We start from the raw sequence: 18,988 nt of genomic DNA, 5'->3' as shown, positions 1-18,988 counted from the left end.
GCCATTGCAAGGCAGTGCCCTAGCATATCCAGTTGCAGGCCATTACACAGCACGTGGCTCACGCCACGTTGTATGCGCTGTTTCCTCTGGTTCATGGTTCCTGGACAAAAGTATACTCTTCTGCGAAACAGGAACTTCGTTTGATTCTTCGCAACGATGAAAAACTGCGTTCAAAGGACATTGTTTCGCCGTCAAATGGCCGGTCGTTGTCTTGTGAGGTGAAAGGTGAAAGTTCATGATCTTGACCCTGGCTCTTAACCCTCTCCATTGGCAACGCATGGCATGAAAATCTTGGCTATTGGCCTCTTCGACATGGCAGAGTCATCCTATTCCAAGCCACCTTATTGCAGTTCCGTTCTAGCGCTGCCGTGGCTGCTGTCAACTGTTCTACAGAGCCCCTTCTATCCTGCAGCTCGTGTCTACCACGCCCTCCAGGGGAAAGGTTGTGGCTACCTTTATTTTCTACACTGGCTGTAGCATGGTTTGTAGGTTTTTTGCTTTTATCTGTCGATCCACTATTTTTCTGCCGATTGCTATCAAATCCTGGCGCCTTTGTATCTCAAAGTTTTTCGATGCAAAAAGGGGAAACTCGGCAAAGTGGCATGCCTGCTCGCTCTAACATGATAGCATTCCTCCCGAGTACACGTTTATGGCTAGTTCTCTAGGTAGAGGAACATTCCTAGCGATCTTTTCGCTCAAATACTGATCCAACAGAAAGCTATCGCATAAGACAACTTTACCCAGATATCACCTTTTGCATTTTGTGAGCAAAGCTCGATTATCATATCTTTCAATTTGGAAATTGGCACCAATTACAGTTGTACAACATGACCAATTAAGGCTGCAATGCCCAACTGAAATGTTAGATTCTCAACAACCTTTGGTGCTGCTGTCCAGTATGAATTGTGTTTAAAACAGAAATGTGTTGTATTGTTTTATCCAAACGTGCTAAATCAATGCAGAATCGGTTTGCTGTATCAATATGTTTAAGATATAATGCAATTTGCTAATGTGTGGCAAATTTACTTGTTAAATACAAAATGGTTTGCTGTGGTTTAATTTACAAATCCGCATGGTAAGTGCATGATAGTTTGCTGTGGTTATGCAGTCACACTTGGTAAGTTCAGGGTAGTTTATGCTGTGATTATGCAAACTCATTTAAGAAAATGCAACATTAGTTGCTGTGTTATGCAAATTCACCTACAAGCGTTTTAGCATGTGCAAAACAGTTCGCTTTAGTTAGGCGAACTTGTTCGCCTGCTTGGTGCGGAATAGTTCGCTTTGAGTTAGCGAACAAGTGACTTGCGTTGGTTATGCAAATTTACATGGTGCGCTCTGAAGTAGCTTGCTGTGACCATGCAGATTTATTTGATAGATGCAGGTAATTTGCGGTGGTTATGCAACTGTATGGGGGTATACTCAAAAGGTGTTCGCCATGGTTGTTGTGCCAACTTATTTGATAAACGCAGGTGATTTGCCTCAGTTATGCAAATGTTCCAGGGTATATGCAAAAAGTAATTCGCTGACTTTATGCAATCTTCCTTTATAAAAGCAAAATGTTTGGCAGTGTTTATGCAAATTCACGATGTTTGCTTTTGTTATGTAAACTTATTTGATAAAAACAACATCAGTTGCCATGTTATTCAAATCAACATGGTACATGCAAAATTGTTTGCTGCAATTATGAAAGGCTACTTGGTAAATGCAAAGTTGCTTGCTGTGGTTATTCAAATTTACATTACAGTTTACTGTGGTTATAAAAATTCACATGGTATATGCATAATCATTTGCTTTAATTATGCAATGTTGCTTCATAACTGCAAGATGATCGGCAGGGTTTATGCAATCTTCCAACCTAAATGCAAAATTGTTGGCGGTATATATGCAAATTCACCTTGTTTATGCAAAATGATTTGAGTTAATTATGCAAACTTCTTCGAAACATGGATGCAATTTACTGTTTCTAGTTTGCAGTGGTTATGCAAACTTCTTTGATAAATGCAAGTGATTTGCCATGGTTATGCAGATCTACATGGTATATGCAACATGATTTGCTTTAATTATGCACTCTAACTTTTTAAATGCAAAATGATTGGCAGTGTTGATGCAAATGCACCTGGTTTATGCAACACGATTTGCTTGAATTATGCAAACTGACTTAATAAGGGCAAGTGATTTGCTGTGGTTATGCAAATTCTCATTTGGTATGCAAAGTAGTTTGCTGTGGTTATTCATACTGGTTTGATAATGCACGTTATTTGCTGTGGCTATGTTATTCACATGGTATATAGGACAGGATCCAGAATTTAGCAACTGTAGCTCGAGCTATAGTTGGATTTGTCAAACTTAAAGTTTCCTTGCAGTCCCTAAAAATGTGTTTATCCCTGCAAGTGTTTATTCTTTCTTTGCTATCAAGCCTATTCATTTTTGAAAATATTGTACCCTGTCAACAAATGCAATTTACAACCACCAAACGCTGGCAATGTTTCATAACAATGTCTCATAACAATGAAATATTTCAAATGATGCTCAGATTAAGATATAGCTAAAACACTAAACACAGAATGGTCTAATGTTAAAAATTTTGATGAATCAAAAGTTCTTTTCTATGTTGATGGTAACCAATCAGAATTGAGCTGTAGTGGATATCTGGAGCTATAGTCGGTCTAGAGAACTTGCTCTGGTAAAGGCATCAAAGACAATGTAACCTTTACTACAATTTTGGCGCAAGCTATAGTGTAGCCAAAGTCAGGCTTGAGAATGCCAGTTTAACCGATAGAATATGAGAACCTACCGTATTTTATCACTCTGTCCCTTATAAAGCAGCATTGGACTATATACTGTTTTTTTTTCACAATCTATGCCCTTTGTAATGTACCTTCAAAGGCTAAGATCTACTAGGAAATAGGAAAAAGAAGTTCGGTGGAATATTTATGGATTTAAAGCCACTATGAACAAATATAGTTGCAGCATTTGCCCATATAGCGGGCATGTACCCCAAATGAAAAAGTGGTGGCCCCAACCCCAAAGTTTTGGGCTAAAGTTATAAAAAAAAAAAAAAAAAAAAAATTTTCTTGGCTCTGCCCGGGAATATGCAAAGTAGTTTTGCTGTGGCTATGCAAACTTACTTAATAATGGCAAGTGATTTTCTGGGGCAATGCAAATCCATTAGGTATATGCAAAGTAGTTTACTGTGGTTATGCAAACTTACTTAATAATGGCAAGTGATTTGCTGTGGCAATGCAAATTCACAAGGTATATGCAAAGAAGTTTACTGTGGTTATGCAAACTTACTTAATAATGGCAAGTGATTTTCTGGGGCAATGCAAATTCATTAGGTATATGCAAAGTAGTTTACTGTGGTTATGCAAACTTACTTAATAATGGCAAGTGATTTGCTATGGCAATGCAAATTCACAAGGTATATGCACAGTAGTTTACTGTGGTTATGCAAACTTACTTAATAATGGCAAGTGATTTTCTGGGGCAATGCAAATTCACAAGGTATATGCACAGTAGTTTACTGTGGTTATGCAAACTTACTTAATAATGGCAAGTGATTTGCTGTGGCAATGCAAATTCACAAGGTATATGCAAAGTGGTTTGCTGTGGTTATGCAAACTTATTTAATAATGGCAAGTAACTTACTGTGGTTGTGCAAATTCACAAAGTATATGCACAGTAGTTTACTGTGGTTAGGCAAACTTATTTAATAATGGCAAGTGACTTGCTGTGGTTATGCAAATTCACAAGGTATATGCAAAGAAGTTTACTGTGGTTATGCAAACTTACTTAATAACGGCAAGCGATTTGCTGTGGCAATGCAAATTCACAAGGTATATGCACAGTAGTTTACTGTGGCTATGCAAACTTACTTAATAATGGCAAGTGATTTGCTGTGGCAATGGAAATTCACAAGGTATATGCAAAGTAGTTTGCTGTTGCTATGCAAACTTACTTAATAATGGCAAGTGATTTGCTGTGGCAATGCAAATTCACAAGGTATATGCAAGGTAGTTTACTGTGGTTAGGCAAACTTACTTAATAATGGCAAGTGACTTGCTGTGGTTACGCAAATTCACAAGGTATATGCAAAGTAGTTTGCTGTGCCTATGCAAACTTACTTAATAATGGCAAGTGATTTGCTGTGGCAATGCAAATTCACAAGGTATATGCAAAGTAGTTTGCTGTTGCTATGCAAACTTACTTAATAATGGCAAGTGATTTGCTGTGGCAATGCAAATTCACAAGGTATATGCAAAGTAGTTTGCTGTTGCTATGCAAACTTACTTAATAATGGCAAGTGATTTGCTGTGGCAATGCAAATTCACAAGGTATATGCAAAGTAGTTTGCTGTTGCTATGCAAACTTACTTAATAATGGCAAGTGATTTGCTGTGGCAATGCAAATTCACAAGGTATATGCAAAGTAGTTTGCTGTTGCTATGCAAACTTACTTAATAATGGCAAGTGATTTGCTGTGGCAATGCAAATTCACAAGGTATATGCAAAGTAGTTTGCTGTTGCTATGCAAACTTACTTAATAATGGCAAGTGATTTGCTGTGGCAATGCAAATTCACAAGGTATATGCAAAGTAGTTTGCTGATGCTATGCAAACTTACTTAATAATGGCAAGTGATTTTCTGGGGCAATGCAAATTCATTAGGTATATGCAAAGTAGTTTACTGTGGTTATGCAAACTTACTTAATAATGGCAAGTGATTTGCTGTGGCAATGCAAATTCACAAGGTATATGCAAGGTAGTTTACTGTGGTTATGCAAACTTACTTAATAATGGCAAGTGATTTGCTGTGGCAATGCAAATTCACAAGGTATATGCAAAGTAGTTTGCTGTTGCTATGCAAACTTACTTAATAATGGCAAGTGATTTGCTGTGGCAATGCAAATTCACAAGGTATATGCAAAGTAGTTTGCTGTTGCTATGCAAACTTACTTAATAATGGCAAGTGATTTGCTGTGGCAATGCAAATTCACAAGGTATATGCAAAGTAGTTTGCTGTTGCTATGCAAACTTACTTAATAATGGCAAGTGATTTGCTGTGGCTATGCAAATTCACATGGTATAACAGCAACCTTCTACCTTAACCTTCTCTTTTGTCTCACTCTTTGCTTTCCCCCCCCTTTTTAACTAGGGAAGAGTCTAGTTTTTCTAAGATTTTTATCATTCAAGGGGTTCTTAGGTCTGTGTTTGATGGGTAAACATTATCATGTTTTGTGGCGGGTTAAAAAACTGAGATAGTTTTTTCCCTGAAATCAAACACCGACCATAAATTACGTCATTGCTCAGGCAATACAAGGGCTGATGCACCGAAAGCCCAAATTGTTTTTCCTGAGATAGGGATTTAGTTTTAGAATTAATAAGGGGCCCCGCGAAGGAATTAAATGGGAATTAATCAGTTAATTCGAGTTAATACCCGCGGGGAAGGCACACATCCTCTCTCAATGGGCATGTCAGTATGCACGTTCATCCTTTCAAGGCTGTCAATTACAGTTAGCAACCTATTATTATGCAAATTACATCATGGTGCCATTGCAAGGCAGTGCCCTAGCATATCCAGTTGCAGGCCATTACACAGCACGTGGCTCACGCCACGTTGTATGCGTTGTTTCCCCCTCCCAGTCCCACCCCTCTCTTTAGTTTTTTCTCTACCTGCCCCTATTACACTTCCTTCTCCCTCTCTTCCAGCTAGTTCTCACACAGTATTCACTGCGTGACAGGTGTATCAGTCTGATTGGCGGGTTAAAAAACTGAGATAGTTTTTTCCCTGAAATCAAACACCGACCATAAATTACGTCATTGCTCAGGCAATACAAGGGCTGATGCACCGAAAGCCCAAATTGTTTTTCCTGAGATAGGGATTTAGTTTTAGAATTAATAAGGGGCCCCGCGAAGGAATTAAATTTCCATTTGATCCTTCTATGCACTAAATATTCAACAAACGTATGATCCTTGGCAAGTTTGTTGAGCAGCTTATTTGCAGCCTTAAAGGTTTTAGCATTATCTGTGTTTATGAGTCTCGGTGTCCCTCTTCTAGAACAAAATCTTCGAAAACAATTCATGAATGTTAATGTATTCAAATCATCAATCAATTCTAAATGAATAGCTCTAGTTACGCAGCATGTGAACAGAGCTATATACGCTTTCCGCATGTCTCCCTGGCCTGTTTTTACAAACAAGGGTCCTGCAAAGTCTATCCCTGTGTTGCTAAAGGGTAAAGATTTAGTAACTCTAAAATCTGGCAGTGGCGCTGTATTAGGTGCAGGAAGCGCCTTTGCATCAAACCATTTACATGTTAAGCATCTATTTAATACTCTCTTAACTTGTTGTCTACCTCTTGGTACCCAAAACCTAGATCTGAGTTCTGCAAGGGTTGAACGAAGTTTGTTATGAAATACCCTTTTGTGGCAATCTTCAATCACAAGATCAGTAAATCTATGATCCCTAGGTAAGATTATAGGATACTTACTACCTATATCTAAATCTGCATTTTCTAACCGACCTTTGCATACTAAAACACCAGATTGATCAACTATGCCAAGTTGCACTGACAATGCTTGAAAATCTTGCCTATTTCTCAATGCCTTCTGCACATCCTTAATCCATACATGCTCTGCAGCTTCTATCTCCTCTGTACTCAAATTTCCAATGTTTAGGACTTTATTCATACTCCTTCCCCTTAAGTTATTTATAAACCTCAACACATATGCGGTCACTCTTAAAAGTTTACCAAGAGTTCCATGTCGTTCTACATCTACTATACTACCCACTCCAACTCTATCTGTGTTAGTTGTAAACAATGATGTAGCATTCTTCCTTCTTTCTACTTCAATATCCGCAGAGTCTACTGATGGTGAAAACTTAGGCCACTTACTTTCATCCTCACAAAGCCAAGTGGGGCCCTCCCACCATAATCTGGAATTCTTAAGGAGCGTAGCGGAGACTCCCCGGGAACCCAAATCTGCAGGGTTGTCTGTGCCAGCAACATGAGCCCAATCTTCTTTGCTAGTTAACGAGAGAATCTCGTTAACTCGGTGCTGGACAAACTGTTTCCATTCCCCATTATTGTATATCCAAAACAGGGCTGTCTTACTGTCTAACCAATATTTTACCTTATCAAACTGAATCTGTGGGCTTAATGCATTCTTAACTGTATCCATTAATGTGGCTAATACTCGAGCAGACATTAATTCTAGACGGGGTATGGACAATGCTTTTAAAGGCGCAACCCTGGTCTTGGCACTTAACAATTTAGTATATGTCCCTTGTTCAGTCACACAAACGAGATAAACCATGGCACAATAGGCTTTCTGACTGGCATCTGCAAACCCATGTAGCTGATAACTTAAAACATCCCCCTTCCTGTCCTCTAAAACACATCTAGGAAAGGAAATTGTCCTAGTTTCCCTAAGATCTTCAAGCCATGTTTGCCAAACCAAAACCTTTTCTTGTGGAAGAGTATCATCCCATCCCAATTTTTCTAAGCACAGCTCTTGGAAAAGAATTTTTGCCGTGACAACCACTGGACTTATCAACCCAAGTGGATCATAGAGTGATGCTAAAGTACTAAGAATACCTCTCTTAGTTGCACAAACACTATCGTCTGCTTCCTTGCCTACCTTATAGAGATCAAGGTCTAGTCTGTCCTTCTCTATTTCCCAACTGATACCTAAAACTTTTGTTTTTCCTTCTAAAGTATCTAACCCTAGTGTTTCCTTAGCATAAGACTCTTCTGATGATACACTGACATCCTTTACTTGCATTTCATTGCCTTCTGTATCTGCTATTTCCTTAGCTACCTCACTACTGTTAGTCTTCCACTTTCTTAATGTAAATCCTCCATCTTTCATTCTACTCTTGGCCTTCCTATAGAGATCTACTGCCTCAGAACTATCCTCACACCCAGTCACTAAATCATCAACAAAGAAACCTCCTATCAACTTGCTAACAAACTCCGGATCTTCTTCCTTATACTTCTCTATATGATTCCTAAGTACACAATTAAGCAAAAATGGAGAAGAATTACATCCAAAAACAACTCGATTAAATCTATATACTATACCTCTGAATCAGCATCATTTATGTCCTTATACCACAAAAATCTAAGACAATCTCTATCTTCCTTATGTATCTCTATATTGAGAAATGCCTTTTCTATGTCCCCTACAAGAGCAACAGGATTAATTCTGAATCTGAGAAGGACATCAAGGATCATTGGGGTAAGTGATGGGCCAACGTGCAAACAATCATTGAGGGATACTCCCAACTTCCTATCCTTACAAGAAGCATCATATACTATCCGCACTTTGGTTGTTTCAGCATTTTCCCTTATCACAGCTCTATGTGGGAGATAATGCACTTTCCCCTCAGGTTCAAGTTCTGCTACTTGTTCTATTATGCCCTCCTCTACTTGCTGGGAAATTATTTCATCATACTTCTTGAGAATTATTGGGGTTTGCCTTAACTTCCTAACCTGGCTCTTCATTCTTAGCATACTGATATTGTAATTGGTTGGTAAAGGCTTATGACCAAGCTTCCATGGAAGACCAACTGAGTATCTATGACCTGTAAACTTAATATTATCGAAAACACCTTCATGTACCTTATTGTCCTCTCTAATGCCTATACTATCAAGATCCCATAATCTATTAAGCTTATAATCAAGGTCTAAGTTCCCTACACTGGAAAATTTAGAAGTTTCATCAATGCAAAAATTAACCTGGCAATCTGAAGAGTAAATATGATCAAGTTTCTTACCTTTGAGAGGTCCAGATAGCACCCATCCAAGACTAGTCTCTACAGCTACTGGTTCTTGTTGCCCCCCTCGTATTGTTCTACCCTCTTGGAAAGACCAAATCCAATCTGAGCCGATGAGACAATCAATTTCCAACCTATCTTGTTTCCTGCAATAGTCTGACAATCATACATGCTTTAAATGCTCATAATCATGCTTAACCGATTCAACATGAATGTTAGGAATTGAAGAAATGTCTTTAACTACAAAAGCCTCAATAAAAACATTCTTCCCTCCATTCAGTGGACTGAGCGATAACTCTACTACATCTCTCTCAGCCACATCTGCTTCTCTACTCCCAAAAGCCTTTATTCCTAAAATCTCTTTCCGCACTGGCCTTAATTCATTTTCGCAAACAGCTTTTTCTGTGATGAATGTTTTGTGACTCCCTGTGTCAAACAAAACTCTCACTTTACTTTCCCTTTTATCATTCACCAAAGCCAACGCTGTTTGCAAGGCCACTCCCCCTTCAGATCCAGTACTTCCCACCCAGGAAGATGCTTGGGGGTTGAGGGGTGCGCTGGGAGCAGTATCATTACGCAACGAGTCCTTAACATGGCCTAAATTAGGACAAATCGAAACATGGTGATCGTTTTTCCTACATAACGAACATTCTTTTCTAAGCTTACATTTGAAGGCTCGATGTCCTTGTTTAAGACATACAAAACATCTAGCAGTCTTAACTAAAATTTTCTTACGATCCTCCGGATCTTTGATCTTCTGGCATTTGGTCGATTCATGGAAGGCATGGCAAAACAAACACTTCTTGTTATCATTACCACTGGGGTTTTCCCTTTCGGTCAACAGTGCTGCGGTTGTGGTTGTAGAGTGGTGCTTCATTTCTGCCCTCCTTCCAGCCCCTGTCTGGGGGAACGGTTGGTTCATTATTGGGAAATGTCCTTCCAGCACGTCCAATTCCTTCTCAAATGCTACCAACATTTCGCCCAAATTCCATTCCATGTGATTGTCGCCAAATCTTATCATATTTTTCCTTATGCTCTCCGGGATCTTCGACATCAGCACTGGCACAACAACGCTGGAATATGACTCCTTGCCGATCTCTTGTGCCTCCATCGCACGAAACTTCGTCTCGATTTGATCATGGAGATTACGTAATCGATTTGCGTTTTTTTCGCTGAATACGGCTGGCAGATTTATTAGGTCGTTGATTAATGCTCTTTTGATGACATTTGTCTTGCCAAACCTCTTCGTTAACAAATCTACTGCAGCATCGTAATTAGCATCGGTTAACGCAAATCCCGTGATCACGCTCCGGGCTGGCTCTTCAAGGTAACAGCGCAAGTATTTGAATTTATCTACCTTGGCTAAATCTTCATCTTCGTGGATTGCACTTTTGAAGCCATCCCAGAACTCTTGCCATTCAGGAATATTCCCCGAAAATTTTTTCAATTCCAGCTGCGGCAGTTTGACTTTCCTATGATATCCTCTGGCCGAGCTTGTGGATGACTCAATGGAGCTTACACTTTCCAAAGACGAGCTTCTCTGAAAATTTGGTTTGGTCTGCGGGGTTGACGATGAATTCTTTTTTAATGCTTCTTCCAACAAGAAAATGTTGTATGTGACCTTCTCTCTAATTTCATTTGCCTCTTCTGCTTCCTTCTCGCAGGCCTCGTCGTCATTGTTCTCAAACATTATCTCTAAAATGCCATCGTCCAACTCTTTCAAAGTGCCCAATTTCTCTCTTATATCACTGAGCAGTTGCTGAATCCTGATAACATCGACATCCTCTTGCTTTAAAATATCGTCGATTTTGTTCACTGTTTTCGTTGTCGTTGCACGATACGTTCTTCGTTTCTTCTTCAGCTTCTCGAGAGCGTCTGCCATATCCAACTCTGAAATTTCTATCCGGCTCGGTGGACCAGTTGTTAAGTATTCTTCAAGCGCTAGTTCAAGATACGTATTTAATTGCAGAGTTGTGCTCAAAAAGAAACATCTTCCAGGTTCAACATCAAAAATTTCAATTCTGAGACTTCCATTCTGTTAACTCTAGTCTCAAACTCTCTACTCTAAGTTAAATCACACGTGCATATATACGTTTTACAATAAGTATAAAAATAGCGTAACCAATAGGAATTAAGAAAAACAATTCGTCAAACCAATCAGATTTTACCAAAACATAAAAAGTTAAATCTCTCTAACAATAGATTGACGCCAATACTCAATACCTGTGAAGCTTCAATCTTGAGTCAGTTTCCTAACGACTCTTGAAACGAGGTTATTACGTGCATTACGTGCATTAAAGTCATGTGTAAAGAAAATACCTTGAGTCACAAAGCTAAAGCCGATAAGCTCAAACTGAATAAATGAAATATTGTTAACTACATCCATACAAAAATGATAATTGCTGTGCGTGGAGTTTTCCCCGACAGTCAGACCAATATTGATCCAAATATGCAAAACTATTCAATCAAATGTAGACCCCAATTGCCCCGTTCACAGTGGCACATGCGGTTTAAAGGCGCAAGTTCTCGAGCAACATTTGATATTGCTTTAACAGGAATGTACTGTGGTATTTTTTCTGACACACCCCAGGGGAGTAACTTAAACCATGTTTATACGGGGAGGTCCATACACAAGTCAAAATTCACCCAAAATTTTCCCAGAGGGGTGTGAGGGGCGTCACACCCCCCTGGAAAAAGTATTGTCGGTAAATCTGGTCTACCGTCGGCTAATCTGGTATACCATCGGAAATTCTGGTAGACCGTCGGCAAATCTGGTATACCTTTGGAAAATTTGGTATACCGTCAGCAAATCTGGTCCATCGTCGGGAAATCTGGTCGGCCCCTTGTGTGTTTGTGGCGCAGGTGATGAAGACAACGAGCAATTTTTCCTGCTCTGCTATTTGTTCCAAGCAATGCGGAACGATCTCTTTGGTCAGCTTTCTGAAGTCCCTGAACTCAAAATTTCAAACCTCTCCGCAACGGAAATTTGTGAAGTAATACTTTACCGAAGCTCCAAATCAAATGTACTTGCCAATAGACATCTTATGTAGGCCACACTTCAATTCATCAAAAATACTAAGAGATTGTTTTAATTGAAAAACACAACAGCAGCAACCCCTTTTTTATTTTATGTAAAAAATTTGTGTGTAAACTTTTCTAGAGGTACTTTACTGTTCCTGATTCAGTTTCTTTTCCTTCTTCTTCTTATTTTTGCGTTAATACCGCAATTGATGTAATTGAAAATTGTAAATGTCTCTCATAATGGAGACTAGATGATCTTCCGTCCTTCACTACTGTGAGTGGCATGTATTTGAGTTGCTTTGGTTGTAGTATAAAATTTTAAATGATAAAAAGTCTGGTCTACCGTCGGCAAATATTGTGATATGTTGGAATGCAACCAGAGGTGGCAATAACAGTGTCATGTCATATCCAGCGTCTGTGTTTTTTTATTGTTTTTTTCTTGAGGAGTGTTCCCTTGTTGGTAATTAACAACCATTCATGAAAAAACTGCCCTAGTGTAAATAGACAGTTCATTTAAACAATCGCTTATATGCTGTTGCTGTTGTTTTGTTCGATTATTGATATTGCTGCATGTCATGTGACGGCTACATACCAGCATTGCATCAGACATCAGATCACACGTTGTACTTTGTGCCGGGTTCATGTACATTGCATCAGATATTTTTCTATCGCTTCCCTGATTGGCCAGGAACATTAAATACATTTCTGTTAACCATATTTAGTAAAGACATATTATTTTCCTAATTTTAACCTTTGCCCCTAGTTATTCATATATATATCGTGTAGCGTAGTTTTTAGAGAGACTCGCCAAAAGCTGTAGATTAATAAAGTTGCTGTCGAAATAATTTGCTGTTTTAGACGAGACGTGTCTTTATTCGAGTTCTTCTGCTCAAGGTCGTACGTTAATTCTACTTATTATTTAGAACTCACGCGTTTATGTTAGATCAAAGTAGTGATTTAACACTAGTCCACGGGCAAATGTTTAAATTGATTGCAAGAGATGACTGCAAGAAATATTCTGAAATGCATTTTAAGACAATCTAAAAGGGCAGATCGCAAAAAATTTCTATTCGGTCCGCTTGCAGGGGGCCTCTTCTGTCAGTTTTGCTGCAAGGTCTCCTACGTCTCTCGGAGGTCCTGTCAGAAAGGTCAACGTGCTAAACCATTTGAATTAATGGGGTTTTCTCATTGCTCAAAACTTGACTTCTAGGATAAAATCAAAGAAAGTGCCCTCAAGCGTCAATTAAGAAACTGTAGCACAGAGGGGTGACAAGAAAGTGCAGGGGAACGATTTTAGGTCACGGCCTTGATATGGGATGCGACGCTTGTCCTGAAAGATCGCGATGACAGTGAAAATATCTGAAGAGAAATAATAAGGAAAGACAGTGATTGCCTTTCGTTTTTCCAATCGAAATGTTGCGAAACTGTGTATCCTTCACCACGAACTTCTACCCAGTCCCTTTTCGATCTACGCGTGAGTGAAATGTTGGATGAAATGTTGGATCGTTTGACCACCATCGTTGGGACAATTTCCAACATAAAAGAAAAGTGTTGGGCGAAAGGTTGGGCGAAATGTTTGATCGTTTGACCAGGGCTTTAAGGGAGGATATAGACAGGGCATATAGCTTGACAATCTGACATTCAAGCTAATGTTTACTTTCTCAACGGATTCTGGTAGTAGGGAGTTCAGGCTTTATAATCTGCCAGGTGACTTTTTTGAAAATGCCTGGATGTCACGTGACTGATGACGTCATTTAACGGCAAAAAGTCAGACAAAATCATCGTTAGCTCCTCACTGAAGGGTTATTTTTTAACGCAACTTACATATTTTGACTCGTCTCATTGCACGCTTTCAAATGATATATATTTAAGCAAGATTTGCCGACATAATTATCTTCATTATGACGTCATAACAAATTTTGCATGACGTCATTAAATATTTTATTGTCATAAAATGATACGTTAGCATAATTTTGTTTTAATATGACGCTGGCTGTCAGCAAAAGCTGTTCTTCCATATGTTTTTCAATGAAGCTGCTTTCCTGTGAACCTGTGAAAAAATTTAGACTTTAAACGATCGAGTATGTCGTCCAAATTTCAACATCAGGCTTTTGGGACATGTCTTGTAGTAATTGCACCTAAACAGTGTAGCCAAAATAACCTTGTTAAGTTGATACAATTTAATTCTTTTCTGATTGAGTGATTATGGATCTGCTGGAACTGCTGCAGATGTTTTTTTTCAGATTTGATAAATATCTTTGTCCCTAAATAGCTTTTATATGTTGTTCCACTATATTCTGCTGTTTCGCGAATGTCTTTGCTTTTGCGATAACTCCTTCGGAGAGACTTTTAATGATGACTTGTTTCTGGTTCCTCGTTAGCTTTTTTCACAGTAACCTTATCAATGTTGTGCTCATATGCAGTTGTCTTTGCCCACAATTCCATTAATCTGTGATAAAATACAGCAAATTTTGGAACCAAAAGTTTCAGCGATACTTCAAATCTTGACGATTTGTTTGTTATTTATGCACATAAACCACTAATTTATGGGTTTGCATTTCTGTGTTGCATGAACAAGCAGCACACATAAATCAGTATCTTTTGCAACAGCAACTACTTTTGCATCTTTCGAGTTACCATGCAAAATATTCTGGTTTCCGCCTTTTTGTGGTTACATCTTGGAGGGACTTCTACTTGCTTTTTGAAGTCTCCGATGCTTCTCCTCCTTAAGCTACGATAAATTGAATTGTCAGGGGCCTGTGACCCTCAGCGCTTCGAAAGAATTCGGGAGCAAGTCTCATAAGATTCTCTTTTTTTCATCAATGTAAAAATACTCTTTTGCTCTCCACTTTTTTTATGCACTTGCCTTGATGCCTCTCTTTTGCCGTTTGCTTGCTCGTGTGCTTTTTCTAAATTTTTAGCGTTGACTTTGTTTCCACTTTCATTGCTTTAGCCCCATAAGGAGGATTAGCACATCCATGAATGTTCTTGAACCAAACACTGAATGTTTCCTTGGGTTTGATGTTACGAACTCAGGCCGTCTCATCAAATCTCCATCTGGCGTTTTCTGGTGGCGTTTTTACAAAATGTTCTCACGGACTGATGACACTAGCGCTAACATGGAAGAAATATCTCGAAGAAATGAGCTATTTTGCTCGAATTGTAGGTTGTTGCCGGTGTCATATGCGTTTCGGTAACCTTATGCATTTCGGTCCGGGTACTCAAACGCATGGCAATTTTGGGTATGCAAAATCGTACCCAAGCACTTAAACAAAAATGGTACCAAAACGAATGGTGGAATTAAGCATGCAAAACGGTCCCGGTACACAAACGCATGACTATTTTGCTTATAAAAAATGTACCAAAGCTTTTAAAAAACAGGGAACCGAAACGAATGGTGGAATTTAGCATGCGAACCGGTCTGGGAACACAAAAGTTCTGGTTCATACTGTTCAGAATGTAAAGAACAATGGAACTATTTCTAACAAGAGGCTACTAACAAGAAGCGGTGCTGTGATTTCCCTTGTTAAGTTTATGCAAAAAAGTACAACATTAATGGCGACTCCAAAGTTTTCTTGATTGAAAAATGTGAAATTTTAAACTCAAAAAGCATTGTGTTCAATATGTTATTTATAAAGTGTCATAATATCGCACTACGATGAAATCACATGATTTGAAACACATTGCGTTTCACAATGTTACATATTTGCATAGGGTACCAAAACGCATATTACACCGGCAACGAAAGTATAATCAGAAACTTAAGCTGCATTCTGGGGCACAAAGATCCAAGAAAACAGCGAAAGTAGTCTCAATAATGAACGAAGACCACCAAGCTTTCGTGATTGGCAAGGCTGCCTCTATCGAAAAGGTATTTGCATATCCCATCAAAACCATAGCTCTAGTCTTGCAACTCCTGAAGGTGTACTGTGACAAGGAGATAAAGCTGTTCTTCTTAATTTCACGTGTAAGGAGCCAAATCCATATATAAATCCATCATTAGAAAAATGCCAGAAGGAGTATTTTATTTATGAGATGGCCTCATTTCGCAGCAGAAGAAAGCCTTATTGAAAAAAGTCATGCACCTTCAGCACATCGGTAGGACATCTTGGATAGCCTATATTGCCAAGACATTCTTCCGATTTAGTTTAACATTCAAATGCGGATGCAGAGAAATCATTTTCCGGTTCAAAGTGGGAGCAATACTTTGCAACTTCGGAGGAAGAAGTGACTCACTCGTCAGATAGTAACGACTTCTTAAACTTTGGCTATTGCGGTTGGCACAAATTCAATTTAAATGAACTAAATACCAATTGTTTTGATTGAAAAACATATGGAAGAAAAGCTTTTGCTGACAGCCAGCGTCATATAAAACAAAATGATGATTTCTTTCTGTGCGACTTGCTCTAATTGTGCGCGAATGTGATTTCATTCTGTGCAACTCGCTTGATTAGTTTTTCTGTCAGCGTGAATCAGTTTCTTTCAATGCGAATCTGTTTCGTTTGTATGCGCAGGCACGTAAATACTGGGGTGTGACAATCTTTTATCCAGTCGGAAAATTTGATGACAGTAGCAGCTCGCCTCTTATCAATGATGTTTTCAAATCGTGACGCCTTCTAAAAACATTTTTTATATGATGCCTACTACAGGGAACTTTCAACGCAAATGGAGGGTTATCAATCATGGCATGATATCTCATGGTTTAAAATCGAAAAACATCAAACACAATAAGGGTTCAAAGGGCTACCTTTGAAACACGGAATCCGGAATAAGGAATCCGGAATACGGAATCCGGAATGTGGAATGGTATTGAATATGGAATGGTATATCATTTATCGATGTTGATAGACAGGATATGCAGATAAAGTGGCATGCAGGATATGAGATATTATGTCATATAACGTGATTTAAAGTTTAGCACTAAGTATGAATAAAAACAAGGAACGAGGTACAGTTGTGTGAATACATGAATCCCACTCGCAATGTTAGAAAAGAAAAATCAGAACGTTTTATCATTTATCGTTACTTTCATATTTCAAAGATGCTTAGGTAGAGACAACATTGAAGGGACACAGGGGGTTCAACTTTTTTTTTAACAATAATCCTGGAGGCCTCCTTGACAGTAAATTGTCCCTCGGGATACATGTCGTGGAATATACTTAAGGAATTTCGCTTTTATCGTTCTGAATTTTGCAAGGTGCCGTGATGCGAGTTGATGAATAGAAAGAGCAGATTTAATTACTCATTGCCTTGGAATGAGGTTAGTTTTCTTTTTCGTGCTTGTTTCTTGCAGTTTTTAGTCATTTCCCTATTTGACCCCAAATGTCGATTTCCCTATTTGACCCCGAGCGCGTCGATCACTCAGCTGATTTATTTAAAGAAAACTTGTAACCCTCGTTGCAGGAGGTGTGAAATTTGGATGAATATGAAGAGAATGTGTTTTTTATATTGATATTTCTACCTTTTGCTATTTATTTTTAGTTAAATCAATGCTTTTCAACGTGTTTTGCCTATTTGCTCCCGTCGCTACGGAGGAGACACGCATCAAGCTAACGTAGAAGAAAAACATTATCATTTATTCTGTAAAAATTGCCGTAGTTGAATTAAATAAGCATCTAAAAGGTAGATTGAGGCATGCCGAACCCGATTCTGAGGTTTGTTTTGAGATATCTGTCCAATTTTTGGAGTTATTAACGATTTCCCTATATGTGTTAGAATATACAAAAAATAGAGCTATTGTTTAGTTACGAACAATTACGTTTACTTCCGCTTTTATTGCACGCTGTCATGCTGTGAGCTGTAAGAATTTACTTCTTCTAAGTTTTCGTTCGAGTTGTAATCGCCGTTATGTTATGGATGAATTTATCTTAAATCGCTTGTTTCTGTGCGTAAAACTCCTGATTTTAACAGGTTATGGGCCCAGGAGTTTTGATAAATTCGAATAGTATTTGCCACGAAGCTGACTTTCGACGATTTTAAATTCAGTGCAAATTATGGCTGCGAAACCGATGGAGTTTATGTCACAGCACATTGATAAGTTCGATGGAACGAATTTTCATTTATGGAAGTTCAAAATGCAAATGGTTCTCGAAGATAAGGATCTTTGGGGTATAGTTTCTGGCGAAGAAGTGGAACCTGCGGGGGAAGGAACCACGGAAGCTTCTGTGCAGAAATTTCAAAAGCGTGCGAGGAAAGCACTGGCGACCATTTGTTTATCGATAAGTGACAGTCAGTTATCTTTGGTTCGATCAGCGAATACAGCTGGCGAAGCGTGGTCAAAATTAGAAAATCACTATGAAGTCAAATCACTGGCTAACAATTTGTTTTTACGAAAGAGGTATTTTACTGCGACAATGTCAGAAAATGATACAATGATGGAACACATAAACAAAATGAGAAGTTTGACAGAGCAAATGGCTTCAGTGGGAGCGCAAGTCTCTGAAGAGGATCAAGTTGCGACTCTTTTGTGCAGTTTGCCAGATTCCTATAATAACCTTATTGTTGCACTTGAATCACGGGCAGATCAACTCACCCTAGAATTCATTATTGCCAGATTGCTACATGAAGAAAGAAAACGATCTGAAGTTTCATCTGACCTTGGAATTGCGATGGAAAAGGCACTTGTTACCACGAAGGAGATGTCTAGAGTTGCTGGACAGCAAGTGAAATCCACCAACAAGAAAGGGAAATGCTACAACTGCGGTTTAAAAGGACATTGGGCAAGAGACTGTAAGAAACCTAAGAAATCAAGCGAAAGGCCGAGACAGCAAGCTAATGTTACAGAAATGGAAGCCACGCATACTCTCTTTTGGGCAACAACCAGCACTAACAAGAAAGAAGCGAATACCTGGATTATTGACTCTGGTGCATCTCAGCACATGTCATGGTGCAAAGAAAGGATGGTGAATTTTCGTGAATTTGCTGTACCAGAGAAAGTACGCTTGGGTGACAACAGAGTTGTATTGGCACAAGGTACAGGGTCAGTTTGGGTTAAGGTCAAAGTCGAAGGGAAATGGAAGCCTGTTGAATTGGCTGAAGTGCTGTTTGTTCCAGATTTGGCAAAGAATTTGCTCTCAATCAGTGCAATTGTCAAAAGGAATTTGTCAGTGGTTTTCAACGAGGACAAATGTCTAATCCTAAATAGTGATGGAGAAACCTTGGGTTTAGGAAGAAAAGACAGAAAGTTGTTTA

At 38.9% G+C, this 18,988-nt stretch overlaps 1 protein-coding gene across 4 annotated transcripts in view; it reads right to left on the bottom strand.

The window, feature by feature from the left end:
- LOC135687840 (uncharacterized) overlaps nt 1-12,876 on the bottom strand; it is a 29,623-nt gene extending 16,747 nt beyond the window's left edge. For 2 of the 4 annotated variants that reach the window (XM_089116216.1, XM_089116218.1), the window contains exons 1-2: nt 8,777-12,876; nt 8,082-8,182 (exon numbers count right to left, since the gene is read on the bottom strand). In XM_089116216.1, coding sequence (XP_088972342.1) covers nt 8,940-10,658 — 1,719 coding nt within the window. In that variant the 5' untranslated portion in view covers nt 10,659-12,876 and the 3' untranslated portion in view covers nt 8,082-8,182; nt 8,777-8,939. Of the gene's footprint in view, nt 1-5,654; nt 8,183-8,776 lie in introns of those variants that run through there. The other 2 variants (XM_089116215.1, XM_089116217.1) reach the window with 2 other exon arrangements.
- Nucleotides 12,877-18,988: the final 6,112 nt, after the last annotated feature.

This window comes from Rhopilema esculentum, chromosome 5, assembly GCF_057945365.1.
Source record: "Rhopilema esculentum isolate cy_ngs chromosome 5, ASM5794536v1, whole genome shotgun sequence".
NCBI classification, from domain to species: domain Eukaryota; kingdom Metazoa; phylum Cnidaria; class Scyphozoa; order Rhizostomeae; family Rhizostomatidae; genus Rhopilema; species Rhopilema esculentum.
The sequence above is the reverse complement of the archived record's forward strand: the minus strand, read 5'-3'. Positions and strand labels throughout refer to the sequence as shown.